Source organism: Bidens hawaiensis, unplaced genomic scaffold (genome assembly GCF_021521415.1).
Source record: "Bidens hawaiensis isolate Kalapana, Puna unplaced genomic scaffold, B.hawaiensis_p1.1 tig00025014_1, whole genome shotgun sequence".
Taxonomy (NCBI): domain Eukaryota; kingdom Viridiplantae; phylum Streptophyta; class Magnoliopsida; order Asterales; family Asteraceae; genus Bidens; species Bidens hawaiensis.
This window is the reverse complement of record NW_027493977.1, coordinates 136,755-155,064: the sequence shown is the minus strand read 5'-3', so window position 1 is coordinate 155,064 and position 18,310 is coordinate 136,755. Positions and strand designations below refer to the sequence as shown.

The following is an 18,310-nucleotide window of genomic DNA, read 5'->3' as shown; positions in this document are numbered from 1 at the left end:
TTAACGGGAATGAATCAATCGACTAAAAAATCAATCAAAATGAGTTACCTACCTGGCCATTATGAGAAGGTGGCTACATCATTCAACACAAGCAGGTAATGTTATGTACTGAGAGAGTGTGCGCGTGTTTGTTTCTAAGCGCGTCAGACTGGATTAGTACATATAATGAGCGGGAAATTGTTTTCGTTGCCTCTTCCGAACCTCAGCTTCGGTTACACTTTTTATTTATTTTACCTTCTTGTTTTCACATTTGGTGTCAACCAATAAGGTTTATATAGTTAGGGGTGTTTGGGATTCTTTATTTTCATCAACTTATAAGTTATAAATTTTTTGAAAAGTTAATAAGGTGTATAAGTTGTTTGGCCAATCATAAGGCCTTATGGATTTTAACTTATGAAGAAGGCAAAATAAAGAGGTTTTGAAAAGTTAGGAATTTGTAACTTATTAACTTAATGGGTTTGATTTACCTATTACACCCTCTAACACTCCTTTTAAAAAAGAGCGTACTTTTTAGTTATTTTGGCTTTTCTCAATACATAAGCTAATCCAAACATTTTTTTCAAAACTTCTTTTAAAATATTCATAAGTTAATAAGTTCTTTTAACAAAAAGTCATTTTTCTCTTGAATAAGCAATCTCAAACACACCCTTAAGCTAATTGTAACAACTTTTTGTAATGATTTTGAATTTCTACAAGAAACTTATATTTGGATAACTTAAGTTTATCTTTGTTATAACTAAACTTATGAAAGAATCACACGGATTATTCTTGTGGTTTCCTTAAATTTTAGTATATTACACTTTTGGTTCACATCCTTCGGTCGTAGGTAGATTTTAAGGAATATTTTATGGCGTTGGAATGCAAAGTGAACACAGTGTATTGTTCTAAAAACGTTAAAATCATTATAACTATAGAATGTAATTGTTACGTTTGAGTGAAAAATAAGAACCAAATTGTAGAAAATAAGGCGTATGAGTCGAAACCACAATACGAACATACCAAAGGAGCTATCCGTTTAATTCGCTTTAATATATATAATAAAAACAAGCTCTCTTTTTTTGTTGTCTCATTGTTTTTATCTTAAAATTGTCTTGAGTAATCAATCACTAATAGGGGACGGTGGCATAAATTGATAGAAAATCAAAATCATTTGATAGGGTGTTTAAATATGGTACATGGTTCATGATGATTATTATAGAAAAAAAATTACATGTTTGAGATACTTGTGATATTAGAAGTCACGTGTTTGATTGCTCAAAACTAATTTCATACGTGTTTACTCATATCAAACCCGATTATACTATTATCTTATATAATCTAAAAAATATAATAAATACTACTGTAACTTGTTATGAGCTTGTAAACTATCAAAAACATAAAACCTTAACAAGTGTAGTTCGGTTTTTGATAATTCAAAGGGTTTTTATATGAGTGTTTTATATATCCCTTAATTATTATGATAATTCATAGTTAACGTTTTACCAAGCCTAAACCCGAACCTGTTATGTGTAAAACTAGAACCAACATTTGCCTGGAGAAAGACACAAAGCGTTAATGTTTGGTGGGACCGAGAAGTCAACTTCTTCCCCAAGGAATGCACAGGAACACCATAAAACAAATTTAACCAAAATTAGCCCCTCGACTTTGACCAAACTACAAAAAAACCCCTGAACTATTCTTCAATCCAATTTTTCGTCTACCAACTTTTGGTTCTCTTAAATGCAACACAAGAATGCAGAAGCTAGAAATTAAATACGCACATTCTTCATTTCTTGGACCTCATTATTTATACATTATTAAAAAGCATTTATTACATTAAACCAATAATTGAGGGGGCCCTTGAACAGACATTTTTACATCATGGCAGCCCCATCATTGTTGACCATTAAAATTGGCTTCATATCATAAACAGACCATTATTATTATTTCTAAAAACAAAAAGAAAGCATTAAGTCCTTAAATATGAGCAAAAATATCCAAATTTATAGACACTAATTAAATGATCAACCCTACAACTTCTTCATCAAAAGCTAACACAAAATCCTAATACTTTGCTGCTTCTCCTTCTGCTTCCTCTTAACTGTGTACAGATTCTATGTTCCAAGATCTTGTTCCATCAATAACAACACTGATAAAAACAGGAGAAAATACCTCTGCTGGTGTTTTCATTGGATGCTTTTGGTGTTGAGTCATCTGTTTTTGCAATTAAAGTGCTAGTACCAGGAGAATCAGGTGAAAAAACTGCAATTTGTGAAGCGAATATCCTAGGGGGGATAGCTGTTGGCCGCGGTTCTGCGGGTGAGATGGCTGCCAAGTAATTTTGCAGCATTTGTATTATTTGAGTGAAATTTGGTCGAGCATTCGGATCTTCTTTCCAACAAGAAGTCACTATTAAAGCCAAATCCTCCGGCAGGTCATCAGCACTCGGCCTCACATTCTACACAACAAAAACGACACATTTTAAAAGAAATTTCAAACCACAATGATCAATGTAATAAACCGACAATATTGATTTTGGTCGCTTTGTTACTTGACTGATTTACATATTTGACCAACACTCAAACACCTTACCTTTGACAAATGATTGTTTCTAACAACAAATAAAGATTAGTGGGAATAATGATTTTTAAAATGTACCTTAAAAGCAGCTGCATAGGCCGCCTGAAGATTTGACATACCCTCAAAGGGTAACTTATTATGTATGAGCTCCCACAGAACAATTGCAAAACTGTAAGCATCAACTTTATGATTATAATGCTTCTTCTCACCCTGCCTTAGTGTTACAGTGCTGTAAAGCTACAACCACATAACAAGTATTGGTGTTATCAACACAGAATTAACATAAGAAAGCAATAAAAATGTAAACTTTATTACAAGTTGACCAACCAAAAGTGATTAGTTACCTCTGGAGCCATCCATCGATAGGTTCCGGTTTCTGCAGTCATCATCTCTGTTAATGATTCTTCTCTAGCCAAACCGAAATCAGCAAGTTTTACAATCTTGTGGTCTGCTGTTAGCAGCAAGTTTTCTGGAACACATATAAACTCAAATATTATGAATCATATAGTACTTTATTATATCTTACAATTGACAATCTTAATGATTCCAACTCACCTGGTTTTAAGTCACGGTGAATGATTCCGTGCGAGTGTAAACATTCCATTGCACGCGCTATATCAAGTGCAAAACCTATAGCAACTCGCGTATCCAATCCTCGTGGCCTCATATTTACCAAGTACTTCCTTAACGTTCCGCCAGTAAGAAGCTCGGTTACTATGACCATAATTGGTTCCTTACACGCTCCGATAAACTGTAATCAATTATGTATCATCGTTTAACAAAACCGGACAACATCAGTTTGATCATATCAGCATATCAATACATTACCTTTACCAAGTTCTTGTGTTGCACTTTAGACAACATTGCAACTTCTCTCAAAAACCGCCCTTCAATCTTCGCAACGTTATCCGGTGTATCGCCCTTGTTCACAATCTTAATCGCAACATTCTTGTTTTTATACCTGAAAAAATGCAGAAAATCAACAAAAAAAACATCAAATTCAGCTTTATAACCTGCTAAACAAATGCAATTTCAGTAACTTAGCAAGCAGATGTATCAAATTCAAGAACATAATATTCAAATACTCAATTAATATTAAAAAGATCGATAAAGTGAGCAACTTACTTGCCCTCATAGACCTTAGCATGCGCACCTTCACCGATCTTTGGACCGACAAAAAGAAGCTTTGGATCAATCAACCACTTGGGTTCCAAATTAAACTCACTTCCCGAATAAAGCCCATTTCCAGATCCCATTTTACTGCAAAACCTCTCTGAGGCTTTTTCACAAACACCTGGCAGGCAGGCAGGCAGGCAATATTTTGAAAAGAGTATTTTGACCCGGAAAAAAAGGATCAAAAACAAGTCCACGCGTTTCACCGTCAAATGCGGAGGAGAATCGTAATCATCAAAATCAGCTGAAGTGAAGATCACAGACGCAATTAAAAAGTTGAGTTGAAATGAAACTATCCAGATGGATGCATTCAATCAAGATTATTATTATTGTGATCGGCGGATATTAAAGAAGGAGAATTGGGGGGTCTGTGTCAGTGTGTGAATTATTATTATTATTATTTCAAGTCATTAATAATAATTAGGTGAGAAGAAGGCAAAAGTGATCAATTTTGGGTTACGTGACACGTGGCTTGCCTCTTAATTTATTTATCGTCTCGTCTCGTAATTTGATTTCTTAAACTTGCTTTATCAAATCAAACAAATCTCATATTTAGTACTCTCGGAATCCTAGTAGCATGAGTGAGTTTTTCTTGGACGAGATATCAATAGTTTATATTAATTTTATGTTACAGATCGGATTTATTTGAGTGAGGTTTCAAATATGAGACTATAAAAATTTTAAACATTAACAATCACTTTCAGGTAACTGGACTAGAATGCCAATTGACAAAATCAAATTTTATGTAGTAATGTCACTAATCTAGCCGAGCTATGTTAGAGAACTCGAGATTGATTTGTTAAAAGGTGAATTAAGATGAGTTTAAACGAATTTAGACACGAGCACGAACCTACAAATAAATTTGTTAAATAATAAAGTCGAATGTGAGTTTACTTATCGAGTTTGAGTGAACACACATGGCTAAACAAGTTTCTTATTTATCTTACTTTTATTTTGTGTATTAAATATGTATATCTACACAACAAATGTTATAACATATAAAATTATAACTAAATTGTAATAAAATTATAATATATAAAATTGTAATAAAAATAACTAAATAATGCATATATTATATTATATTAAATTATATTATATTATATTATATTATAAAGTTTGCAATATATTATATAAAAAATCACTAGAAATTTATACTGATAAATAATTAAAAAATATAAACAATGCAAGCTCAAATGTTAAAACAAAGCTTGGGTCTGGCTCGTTTACACTATTACACATCTAACTTAAGTAAGGGCGGTTATATTCAAATACTAGCCCCTTGGTGTGTAAACAAGTCTATACGACTCATATAAGACCTATACAACTCGTATAGCCCTAAGTTATTGACATACATACGGAGGTGACAGTGTGACAGCTTTTTGCAGTTTATACGAGTCGTATAGACGTTATACAAGTCGTATAGGTTTTCTGGCTCGTATAGCCCGCTTACCTCATCTGACCTATACAAGCTGTATAGGGTTTATACGACTCATATAGACAGCATGTGAGTCTGTACTTTGACCCGATATTTATAATTATTTTCTGGTTTATACGAACCGTATAAATGGTATAAGATCCGTACAAATCAGGTATCAACTTTTCTTGCTCCAACCATTTAATACTTAAATAATTCGTCACCCAACAGCTTTTATTTCATTCATCTTGTATTTATGGGCATTGAACGACTACATCTTTATAAAGGCTATGTTTTAAAAGCTGAGTTAACACGAGTCAAAACATCTACATCAACAAACGAAATTATTTTTATAGCAATTATATTTCAAAAGATTAGATAACTCATATAGGTGTCAACAAAAATGGATCGGATGACCACGTGCAAAAAGTCGTTACTCCGAAATGCTCATGTTTTTCGTAGGTTGTTTGATTAGTATGGAGCAAACTATTAACTTTTAAATTGCGTATTTATATTTCATAACCAACTCGGTTGCTATTTGTTATATTTTTGTAACTTTAAAGTAATCTTAAAAAAAACAAACTATGCGAGTCGTATAGCCCCATACGGCTCGTATAGGGGCTATGGGGGAATAAAGCAAACATTCCTGACCGAAAATAACTGGACTATGCACCTATACGGCTCGTATAGATAATATACGAATCATATAGGCTCTCCTAATGTTTGAATTGCCTTCCGGTGTGTACAACCCAAGCCCTTAATGGCCTATTGATCGTATATATGATAAACTGAAAAGTTTTGAAAATTACATGTTTGTCTTTGTATATTTTACTTTATATATATAACGCGATTATATGTGCTTGAAAGAGACAAATGGTGTGGAAAAGTAGAAAACTATAAATAATAGATGGATAAGAGAGACTATGAAGCGGGGTTCGGTTCAGAAACCAGATTGGATGAGATGTCACATTTTTTTAATCCTCCAATAAGATTCCTGAATCATGCACATGTGGATCGAATCATTATGTTGTTTGGATACCTAAAAATGAACGAACATCAACCTTTTTAAAAGAATATAAAAGTTGTCCATGATAACATTTGTAGGGTAAAATGCAAGAAAAAACAAAAAATCAACAAACAGAAAATGTCAATTTGTGTGGTTTTATAAATGTGACATGTCTACGGATAGATTGAAGCTCACTTATGATTCTACGCTATACAAAATATTCTAGTAATACATATATTTGAACACTTTATTTCGAACTTACACACATGAAAATATCAAATTAAGGCATTTAAATTGACAGTGACGTAATGTAATACTTAGCTTTTTTTAATTTGGTCACGCGTCTTGACATTGACGGAGTTAAAGATCAAAATTGCGTGCGTTCAACTTGTTAACGCACCTTAATGAACGGATCATGAGGGTTACCGGTCGGTCTTTAATTGACATAATAGGAATATTTGATTGGACATCCTTTGCTTCTTCATAGTTGTAGTATTCATTGGATTATAATCCATTAATCCCTAAATGTGCTAATCATCTTAACCATATATTGCTACTAATCGTTCCTAGTAATAAATTTATGATCGACTTGTTTACTTTATTTTCAAATGAGATCCATCTCCACCCATGTAGTGCTTGTTTGATGTCTACGATGCAACAACCTTTGCCATCGCCGCCTTCGTAACAACCGCATCCCTACAACAATCTTGAATCTCCGATGATAGACAATATCATTTGGAACAACTAACAAAACTCAACGTATTTAAATAAAATGTATTTTCGTCTTCTTTAACCATATTAGGTTTAAAATAACATGAATTAAAAGTACAAAAGTTATAGCGTTAAAGGGTGTCTATATAAATCTCCTCTCTCTATCTAATAAAAGAGTGGGATCTTCACCAAATAGCTTTAAAATACCACATGGCATTCTAAATCATTCTCCACATGGCATTTTAGAAAATCCAATTCTCTTTAATTTTTAACAATAAAAGTCGTGGGATCTGTTTTTGAACACTATGGATCAGATAACCCAACTTGAACCCTAAACAATGAAACGGATCCTTTTTAACTATTTTTGTCTCTTAATTTTCATTTGCTCCCATGCCGAAGCGATAAAACCCTAGAGAGATCTAAAGGCTCCATCGGCCGCAATCGTTGGAGTTTGCATTATTCATCATCAATCAATTGAATTATTTCTCTCTTTCATCAACGATTTTCCTCAAACAAACCCTATCATAGTTCTCTCCATCACCATTATTGCATCCATTCACTGAGTCATCATATTTCAATGATTCGACAAGGTATTTATTGTGATTTTTCGATTAATTCCTTCTATACTATCACTAAACACCTAATCTCAACAAACCCTATTTTTTTCTTTTACAGATTCATCATCATCCTAAGTCATAATTATTCAACGATTTGACAAGTATAAGTTATTTAATCGATAAGTTTAACAAATCTTTTGATTTCAATGAGGATTAACTAAAGAGAATTCAAGAAAAGAGGAAACGACAATAGTTCCAGAAACATGTACGTCAATTGTGAACTACATGTGTCCAAGGAAGTTTATAACAGTGTGTTTAAAATCATTACAACTTTATTTTCATATATTTATTAAGGGATTTTTACATAAAACAAGAGAAATTATATATTTCCCCAAAATACAAGTTTTTAATGCAAAATATACAATGCTTTTTAAGCATTGTTTGGGGAAATATGTAGTTTTAAAGTTTAGGAAGGGAAAATATGTAAATGCCCCTATTTATTAACTAGATGAATTTAATTTTAGTATTTTGTTTTTTTAGGATATGCATGGATGTCTAATCATTTCAATGTTTCAAAACTCTTTATTGGTGAAGAAAATTGAGAGGATAAATGTCAATTAACAAAGGTTAGTTATTTACCTGTTTTTGTACTCTTTATAAGGTGGATTAAAAAAAAGGGTGGTGTTTCTTCCTCAAGTCAGAAATCCATATCATTATCAGTTATTGCCCTATTATTGATGGTCATTCTAAATGAACTTATGATGACAGGCTCGGAGGTCATTATGAGGGATGCGTTTTTCATAAAGATTGTAAGGTTCCTATTTCAATGATTCCCTTAAAACATAATTCATTTATTAATCATGTTTCGGGTGGCATTTTATATTTGTATTTTCTTTTGCTTGCTTAACCCTTGATTTTTATATTTAAATTTGCATCCTTTAGCTGCACCTGCGCAACAGTCTTTAGTAAAGAAACATATAATAAAATATTTTCTGATGCAATAAACGGTATACTGTATATAATAAAATGCGATTATGATGCATTAGAAGATAAATATAATAAAATATTTTAGTATTAATGTGTGTTTTAACTATTGTAGATCTTTCCTGTTAATTAACAGATTATTACATGTTTATAAATTCCATACTAGGTGCAAGATTACGGCTAAGCATTGCATTTTAATAAAGTATTTTAGTAAAATTCTTTTGTTTAAGCAATGCATTTTGATGTCAAATAAAGTTATTTATTTTCAACACGTGCGTCTAACATCACTAATACATAGCTTAATATAGTTTTTGAATATAAGCGTGGACCGGGCCATAAAGTCTTAGAAAAGTCTTAATATAGTTTTGTATTTGACCTGTTGCTATTCTTGATTAGGCTCTTATTTTGTATTTGAGATTATGAGACGGGTGTAATAGTCAATTTTATACCATATTTCACATTTGCATTACTTCTCATTAACTAAAGAAGGGTGTAATATTCAATTTTATACCATATTTCACCTAAAAACTGAAGTAAAATCTTTTATTTAAATTAGTTTTGAGCAGGTTTCTGTGAACAAGTAATTAGTCTTGATGAGAAGGTGAAAGAAAGATTATCAAACTCAGATGATTATCATGCTTTTTTAAAGGCATTAGCCATTAGGTATTACAGCGCAGAGAATATTATTCGAACACTACTATAATCGTTGTTAAACTTAGACACCCTTTATATCATCATTAACATTTACTAATTAATTTTTAAACACCATATTTACAACTTCTGCACGGCCAGCATCTTTATCACTAACAGATTATCAGCCATTAGACGTACTTGCAGCATCTATTTTGTCAAAACTTATTTTTTTTTAATGGCTACTGTAAACCGTAAAGTAAAACAATTAATTTCTTTAGATGCTTATTTACTAATCCAAATCTTATCAAAGAATTCAGCGAGTTCATAAGATCACATTCAGAGAAACGGTAAGCATTATCAAAACTGTTATTTGATTTGCCACATGAGAATCTAATTAGTCTTTTGACACTTGAAAAATCAAATTCTCTCTTAACTATATATTTTACTATGATTTGTATGGTGTGGATCGTTAAAGTTGGAAGTAAAAATTACCATATAAAAAGGCTTTTCTAACGTTTCTGTGTTCAGGTAAGGGATTGATTTCCAGCTGTACTTGTGGTGATTATGTCTTTCTTGCTCGACTTAAGTAGGCTTTGGTTTATCGGAGAAATTTAAATCTATAAGTTGAAAGGAAATGTATTATGTGAACAATATTGTTGGACTTAAGCAGTTATTCATATTATTAGTTTTATTTTAACTTTATTACCCGCCCGTGTATTACACGGGTTCTAACCTAGTTCCTTATATATCGATAATTTTGATTTACTATACCGTATATTGAATATTGTTAATATTTATAATTGCTCGATTTTATTATCTAAATAATACTTATACTCATTCAACTATTACATTTATATATTCTCATTTCATTTGATGATGTACCTTATCATAGTTTTATACTTTAAAATTTATTAAATTCTATACAAACCAGTAAACCACTGGCTTGTTGATTTAGATTGTCATATAAAAATATTTAATAGTATTATGATATTCATATAGTTATAATGATGTTTTAAAATTAGGCATTGACCGAAAAAAAAGAAACGTTTCCTTTATCTCAAACTTAATCAAAGTTATAAAATGACAAGTAGCCAATTCCTCCATATTTCCATTGCTAGCTTTAGAACCTGTGTGATACACAGGAAGCTCAAAAGAAATACAATTAAACTATATACATTAAATGATTAAATTAAAAAAAACTATATTTTATCAAATTAAATAGTTTAATAAGTTTAAATTATATTTTATAATATAATATTCATACGAATACGTGGTGCATATCACACAATTTCTTCATAATCACGAAAAAGATGCACTCAATGATTTTATAAGTTGTAATTATATTTTTTAATAAAATATCGAATATTAACAAAAGATGCTTTATTATAATTGACATAAAAAGAGAACAATATATATAAAATTAGCATGACTAAAACACGTTTTTGTATTAAAGATTGATGAAAACTCCATGGATTCATGTCATCTCCTACACTGAAAAGTGTTTATAAATTGATTTAATAAAAAAAGTATATAAATATATTTTTATTATACTGACATAAATACCCGTATATTATTAATCTCCATAATTTAGATAATTATTATTTTATTAAAAGATGGGTTAATATGTTTTGATTACACTGACATATATATGTTTTGATCAAAAATAGGAAATATAGTTTGAGCGGGAAATTTTGGCTAACAATGAATCTCCAAGTGACACGTGCCCCCAGTTATTTTACTTTATTAGAATACTAGTTTTAGAGCCCGTGTCACACACGTGATAAGTCAAATTATAAAATTATGAGTAAAATAAATAATTACATAACGCATATGAAAAAAAATGTATTACATCCATACTTATATCTATACAATGTGTACATAAATTGATTTTATTTATATCACAAAATGATTTTTTTTAAATGAACTTAATAAAAAAAATGTACGTGCAAAAATGTACCCGAGAATACTTCTTTCTATTGAAAAATTCATTCTCGGTGTCCTATATGTATAATTGAAAGAATTTTGGTTATGAACCAATTTCGAAAATAAGACTTCTCATACCATAGTAGTTCTAACCACTCAGCCTAAATACAAAAAGAACGTTACTTTTATTGATATATTTATCAATGTACTGCCCATCAAAAGAAAGTAGAACATTAAATTGTAACAATGGATATTTTTCAAAAAATATATTTTTCTATGCTACATCATGAAAAAAATTTTACTAAGTTTCAGAAGGCCTCTCGACTTTGTTATAATGACAACATAAAAAATAACATGTTAACCCATTCAATTTTATGAATATTTTATTTCATTTGAGCATAGTTTTGTGTGACATGTTTCCCATACAACGTTGATCACCATTGAAGGAAGAATTAATGCTGACATAAATATTTCAAATTTAATAAAAGTTAGAAACATTAATAGGCATGGGGGTGGCATGTCGAAAGTGTTCGCAATTTTTCTTAAATTTTAATACGTGAGGGAAATATAGTTAGTTTGCCAAATCCTGAACCTTTTGATTATTTCAAAGAATGTCTTTAAAAATAAATTTGAAACGCAAATCATGTTTAAAATTATAACTTTCATAGTTTTGACATTTTAAAGTCAACACTTTGAACCCATAACAAATTTGACGATAAATGTATTTTGCATTCTCAAACTTTTAAATATACTCAAAATTTTCATTTTTGACCCGTAACAAATTTTGACATAAATGTAGTTAACTTGTACCAAACAATCTATTTACCAACTTTTGACCCATAAAATCAATTTTAAGTTCCACAAAAAACCCGAAACAATTTTCATTTGAGAAAATGATCTGTTGTTGATTTTTGGAATTCACCATGTATTTTGAAATATACAGTAAAATAATATGTTAATATTTATATTTATAAAAATATATAGATATTATATAAATATGGTGTAAAAGGAAAGTGAATAATTATTGATTTATTGCATTTATTAGTTTTGGAGGGAAAAGACTATGAGAATTAACCAAAACATGACAAGTGTCTACATTTATTTTACTTTATTAGAATAGGTAGATAGATTTGGTGGTTGGTTAAGATATACGAATACGGTAAGGGTTCATGGAAATAATTGTGATTGAATATTTATAAGGGGAATTCCTAAAATGTCTTATTTTTAGAGATAAATTCAAAATATGTCACTTCAAAATTTAAATTCCTATTTGTTCCTTTACTAACTCGTCGTCGTCTCTACGTTAGAAATTTGAGACGACATGTTTCTTAACTCGCCACCTCCCCACCACGTTAGCTCATAACCCGTCGTCTCTCTGTCAGTTAACTCAAAATCCATCGTCTTCCCTCCATGTTAGCTCAAAGCTCGTCGCCTCCCGCTGTGTTAGCTAAAAAAATTATACATTATCTTTACTAAAAACATCGATCCAAAACTAAATTAAAAAATATTTGAATATTTTAAATTTTATTGGTTTTTAAGTTCTTCTATATTGGATTTTGGATAATAATAGGATTTAGAAAACTCATGCATACCATCAAAATCATTTTATGTGTACCTTGTTTAGATATAATTTTTAAAATAACAAGATTTATTAGGTTTAATTTTTAAGCTAACACAGCGGGGATGTGACAAGTTTTGAGCTAACATGGCAGGGGGTGATGGGTTTCGAACTAACATGGTGGGGAGACGACGGGTTTTGAGCTAATATGGCGGGAGGCGAAGGGTTTTGAGCTAATATGGCGGGGATGCAACGAGTTAAGAAACATGTCGTCTGGAACTTATAACATAAATGTGACGACGAGCTAGTAAGAGAAAATTTGAGAATTTGAATTTTGAATGGACATATTTGGAATCTCACTCTAAAAATGAGATATTTTGAGAATTTTCCCTTTAATTTTGTTGTCAATACTCAACGATAGCAATATTATATTTGCATAAGAAGATATTTTTCATGAAATCAAACTTTTAAGGCCGTGCGTTGTGGTGCCGCCACCGGAGCCGCGAGTGGTTGGTGCTAGCAACGTCGGTAGCGAACACCACAACGGCCAGGCGCAAGTGGTGCCACGAGCGAGCAGCCGTGACTGGACTCGCGGGGTGGTGAAGTGAACGTTGGGCGTGATGTGATCGTTGGCTTGAAAACAAAAAAAATATATTTATTTTTTACCTATATAAACAACACCATTGACTTTAAAAAATTACCAACACTTTCAATTCTCTCTATACTACATCATAAAAAATATATTCCATATTACTCATCTACATTGTTTTAAAATATGGATCAATGGGATGGTTGTTATCGACCAGAAATGTCTTTTGGTCAAGACGACGACAACGTGTTGACGCCACCGAGATGGAATAAAACCTGAGTCAAATGCCACCACCGTCTCCCGACTTTTTGTTTCGGAGACACAAGAAGTTCGTAAAGAGGCCGCTAGGGGCAAACGAGCCCAAAAAAGAGAAGAACCAAGGAGGAGCGGGAGGCTCGAGCTAAGCGACCGAAGAAGTCGTTCCAAAAAGAAAATCAACTCATTGGGAAAAAAAGAGAAAAAGGCCTTGTGTCGTGCTTGAGTTGAAATATCCGAAGATTGACAAGCTGGTATTTTTTTTATTATTTTTTGTTTCGTATAAAATTTTAAAAATACGTTTAAAACTTATCTTTATTAATTTGAGCGGACTATCAAAAGCACCGTATATTTTGGGGGAAAGTGCGAGGCTTGTTCAATAGGATGGTGGGAAGTACGGACCGTACCGACAATATGATATCGGGAAGTTGGTCAGACACTCGCAATTTGTCGGGCTTTTTACAAATTTACATAACAGGAACAGTCATAGAATGCGACCAAGCGGGAGCTATGATCTTCAAGTCTACAAATTCAAATGCGATGAATGGAAAGCCGAAGTGTTCAACGAGTACGGAACGGTAAAAACGTGGGACGAGGGCGACTTGTGGCAAATACTCAAGTCGTGCTCGAAATGGGTCGAGTTAATTACACCGGACATTGATGGTGGCTCAATGCCAAAGCGTATGAAAACTACTTCATCCGATGCATATGTCTCATCTAGTAGTTCGAATGCTTATGTAGAGATCGACCTAAACATGTCCTGGCAAGAAGATCAACCACAAGTCCTACGTCAACCACCCGGAAGGGACCGGGGAAAAAGATCAATCACAAGTACCGAGGTCGATTCGGAATTTGTCGAAGACGTACACAGAATATCGACTAGTATCGAGGCGGCGGCCGGGGTGAAAGTTTCAAAAGACAAATTTAGGAAGTTAGACTTTTTTTACCAAGGACTTTAACAACCTCGACCCCATGCGTCGACCGGTATTCAAACAAGAACAAGCGCTAAAACTTGAGGAAATCAAAGCTAGAATAAAGAACGAAGGCGAAGAGCATGAGGCGACTGAGACTGGGAATAAATTTGTATTTTATTCTTGAATTTGTAATTTTTTTTTCTATTTTGAGGATGTTTACTTTTTTTTTTCATTTGTATTTATTTATGCTATTAGGATTTTTAATGTTTTTTATTATATTCTTATGTTATATTAAAAAAACAAAAAATCATAAAATTTGCTAAAGCCACCGTTCGCCTGGACCACAATAGGCTCAGGCGGCTTCAGCAGTGGCTTCAGCGAATATTCAGTTAACAATGCATGACACAATATTATTGGATGAATTCGGAGCTCGGCTTCAGCGACAACAACAGTCTAAGTGTCAATAACTCGTGGTAAATTCTTAATCCTACGTCATGTTTTCCAACATACTATCACCGACGGTACCCTTTTATCAAGAAACTAACTATGCCCGTTGTTGTTTTGCATTGTGATAATTAAATATGTCTATTAAATACTAATTTATAATTATCTTTGTGGATACAAATGGGTGAGCTATTAAAACCATTTCTGACAGCTTCTCTATCTTTATCTCTATAATTACACCAAAAAACACTATATTTTCTCTCTTATATATAATTAAATAATAATTTTTGTTACATCTTTATCATTATCTTTCTCTCTCCTCAACTCACAACCACTTTTAAATATATTAAAAAATAAATAGAGGATGAATAATTTTTATTCAAATTTACTTATCACTTTAAAAAAATAATCTCCCCTCCACTCACAACCAATTACAACCCTCTAAAAAAATTTAGAGATTCCTCTCACGTAATTATAGAGGAGCTGTTGAGAATGCTCTAAGATAAATTGTAGCGCCCCGCTCCACCTCAACGTTTAGCACCGATTAAACCATTACAATCAAAGCTTGATGGGTGCTAGTGTAGTAACGAGCAAAGGGGCTCAAGGTGGAGGGACCCTATCAAATCTAACCAATGAGAATCATCATTCGTATATTTATAAAAATCAAAATGATTATCAACTTTGTTAGTTAAAGCTCCCCCGTTGATTTATGGGTTAGTTAATTAATGTCACACTGCCAATGTGTTAGTATCGTGCCAACACTTTTAATTAACTAAACCCCTTTCATAACACTTAGTCTAATTATTTTACGCTTATGTTGTATAAGTATCTGTGATAACTAAACTGGGTCTCATAATACAAAAGGTGTGATTAGGACAAAACTAAGTGTCCTAACAAACATAAACAAATCTTTTTGTCCCACGAGATCGGAAGGATTACAAAGTGTCGTAATAGATGATTACATACGACACGGCGTAATATATTATTAACACATATAGGACATTAGTTTAGGAAGAAACATGAATGTTGATCAAGGAAGTTGTATGTGTTTGAAGATATTGTTGTGTCCTCGTGTGAATGATTAAGTCAGGACAAAGAAAGAACAGAGATTCCACCATATAATAATAATAATAATTATTATACTTGTCGAAGCATGAAATGAATCTGACCTGATTCATGACGATGTTTCCACGGATTTTCGAGATGAACGAGCCACGTCTTGATCTTCTTCTCCGGTTGCTTGAGACCTGCAATGGTTTTTCGGGGGTGTGGAGGTGACTGCTAAGAGATCTAAAAGATCTCTTGTTTACAGACACAAAAAAGTGGTGGTGGCTCTTATTGAGCATGACCGCTTAATAAGGAGGTGGAGACCTCCTTATATAGAGAGTCTCATGGCCACCATCATGGTACCCTAATGGGCCTAGCCCAGTTAGGGTTACCTTCACAAAACCCTCTCAGCCCAATAACATTGTATTAGTCCATATAATAAAGTAAGCCAAACATAATAAATTTAGGGTCGTAAAACCGGGTTTAGTACCATACCCCTACAAGCCCCCCAAGTCCAGCGTTGCTCCTGGGCGCGCAAGCGTCTAGGTGGAGCGCTGGACTTTATGAGGTGTGTTAGGTCATGGGGCGGTTTTTTCCCTTTTCTTTGGCCTTGTCTTTATTGTCTTTGAGTTTTGGGAGGTTTTCCTCATGATGGTGACATGTTGCAGTCCTTATGATAATGATGGTGCCCTGTCATAAATAAGATATAGCACGCATCATAGTGGCGCGAGGCCTGATAAAAGATGGAGCGCGCATCTCGATAATAATGTAACATAACTTGCGCGCGAGACAGCTTACGAGTTATGAGAATAATAAAGCCTGCGCGTAAGGCGACTTACGGGCTATAAGAATAATAAAGCTTGCGCGTAAGGCGACTTACGAGCTATAAGAATAATAAAAACTGCGCGCGCATCTCGATAATAACACACCTCATAAAGTCCAGCGCTCCACCTAGACGCTTGCGCGCCCAGGAGCAACGCTGGACTTGGGGGGCTTGTAGGGGTATGGTACTAAACCCGGTTTTACGACCCTAAATTTATTATGTTTGGCTTACTTTATTATATGGACTAATACAATGTTATTGGGCTGAGGGGGTTTTGTGGAGGTAACCCTAACTGGGCTAGGCCCATTAGGGTACCATGATGGTGGCCATGAGACTCTCTATATAAGAAGGTCTCCACCTCCTTATTAAGCGGTCATGCTCAATAAGAGCCACCACCACTTTTTTGTGTCTGTAAACAAGAGATCTTTTAGATCTCTTAGCAGTCACCTCCACACCCCCGAAAAACCATTGCAGGTCTCAAGCAACCGGAGAAGAAGATCAAGACGTGGCTCGTTCATCTCGAAAATCCGTGGAAACATCGTCATGAATCAGGTCAGATTCATTTCATGCTTCGACAATACTGTACGTCCAATCAAAAACCAACACTCATATAATCATATTTATAATTTATTTAGATCAATAACCACCAAATCAAAGAGATATGTTATGGTAATTTTATAATTGGCATTGGCCCATTTTATATATATATAACTTCTAAAGTTATTCATTTTAAACTATTGGAGATTAAACATAATCCTAGCATACATATTAGATATGCATATGTATACGCTATGTGAATGTGTAACAGGCCAATGCAAAGGACGAATCATCTCCGACCCATCACTTATTAAGTCCCTAACTAGGTTGTGATTGTTTGTCTGCCTCTCGAAGTCTCGAACCATAAATCAATACACAGAGTGTCTTTCTATGCCTCGAATCAAATAACATTAATTATAATTATACTCTTAATCCAAATAAAATTGAATCAACTAGAATATGAACTGGTTTCCTAAAACTAATTCGATTTTGATTCAATCGCACTTTCAAAAGTTACATATTCGAGGAAGCTAATTCGATTCACTTGAAGGAGCCGAAATTCGATTTTATGAACACCTAGTTTCAAATGTTGGTTTGCAGATTAAAATCCACGATTTCGTATTTTCAAATTACTTAATCTTAAATGTATATTATGTTTTATTTTAGATCATTATTGTTGCATGAATTCATGATTGACCTTATCACAAACTCAAAATGCATTAAATATCTTCTTTTCTTTCTTAACAAAATGCATTTTATGAGAGTATGCATATTAAATGTTATATAAGAAGTAGTGTTTTCAAGGAATCCGGTAGGTTTCGGGAAAAGGTGATAGCAATAAGGTGCGCAATGCTACAGTGGGCCAGTGATTTGGACCCTTCTGTTTGGGCTATCCCTAAACACTACAAATTAGAGGTGTAAAAAAACCCAAACTCGGAACCGGACCCGAAGAAAATACCCAGAACTGGTTTTTTTTATACCCGAACCCGTACCCAACCTTACCCGTAGGGTATGGATAGGGTATGCATTTCAGTATCAAAACCCGTATCCGAAACCGGGCCCGATTTATACCTGGTAATACCTGAAAATCGGAATCGTTTCCATCCCCGAAACCGGGTTTTTCAATACCCGAAACCGAGTTTTTCAAATACCCGATATATACCCGAAATTAACCGAAAAATAC

General features: G+C 33.1%; 1 protein-coding gene across 1 annotated transcript; it reads right to left on the bottom strand.

Moving 5' to 3' along the window:
* Window positions 1-2,012: 2,012 nt before the first annotated feature.
* On the bottom strand, window positions 2,013-3,815 carry LOC143570632 (serine/threonine-protein kinase STY13-like). Its single transcript, XM_077056235.1, has 6 exons — window positions 3,685-3,815; window positions 3,388-3,520; window positions 3,115-3,310; window positions 2,904-3,028; window positions 2,638-2,796; window positions 2,013-2,437 (listed from the first exon to the last, which is right to left on the bottom strand). The coding sequence occupies exons 1-6, from the start codon at window positions 3,813-3,815 to the stop codon at window positions 2,117-2,119; spliced, it is 1,065 nt and encodes a 354-aa protein (XP_076912350.1). The 3' UTR covers window positions 2,013-2,116.
* Window positions 3,816-18,310: the final 14,495 nt, after the last annotated feature.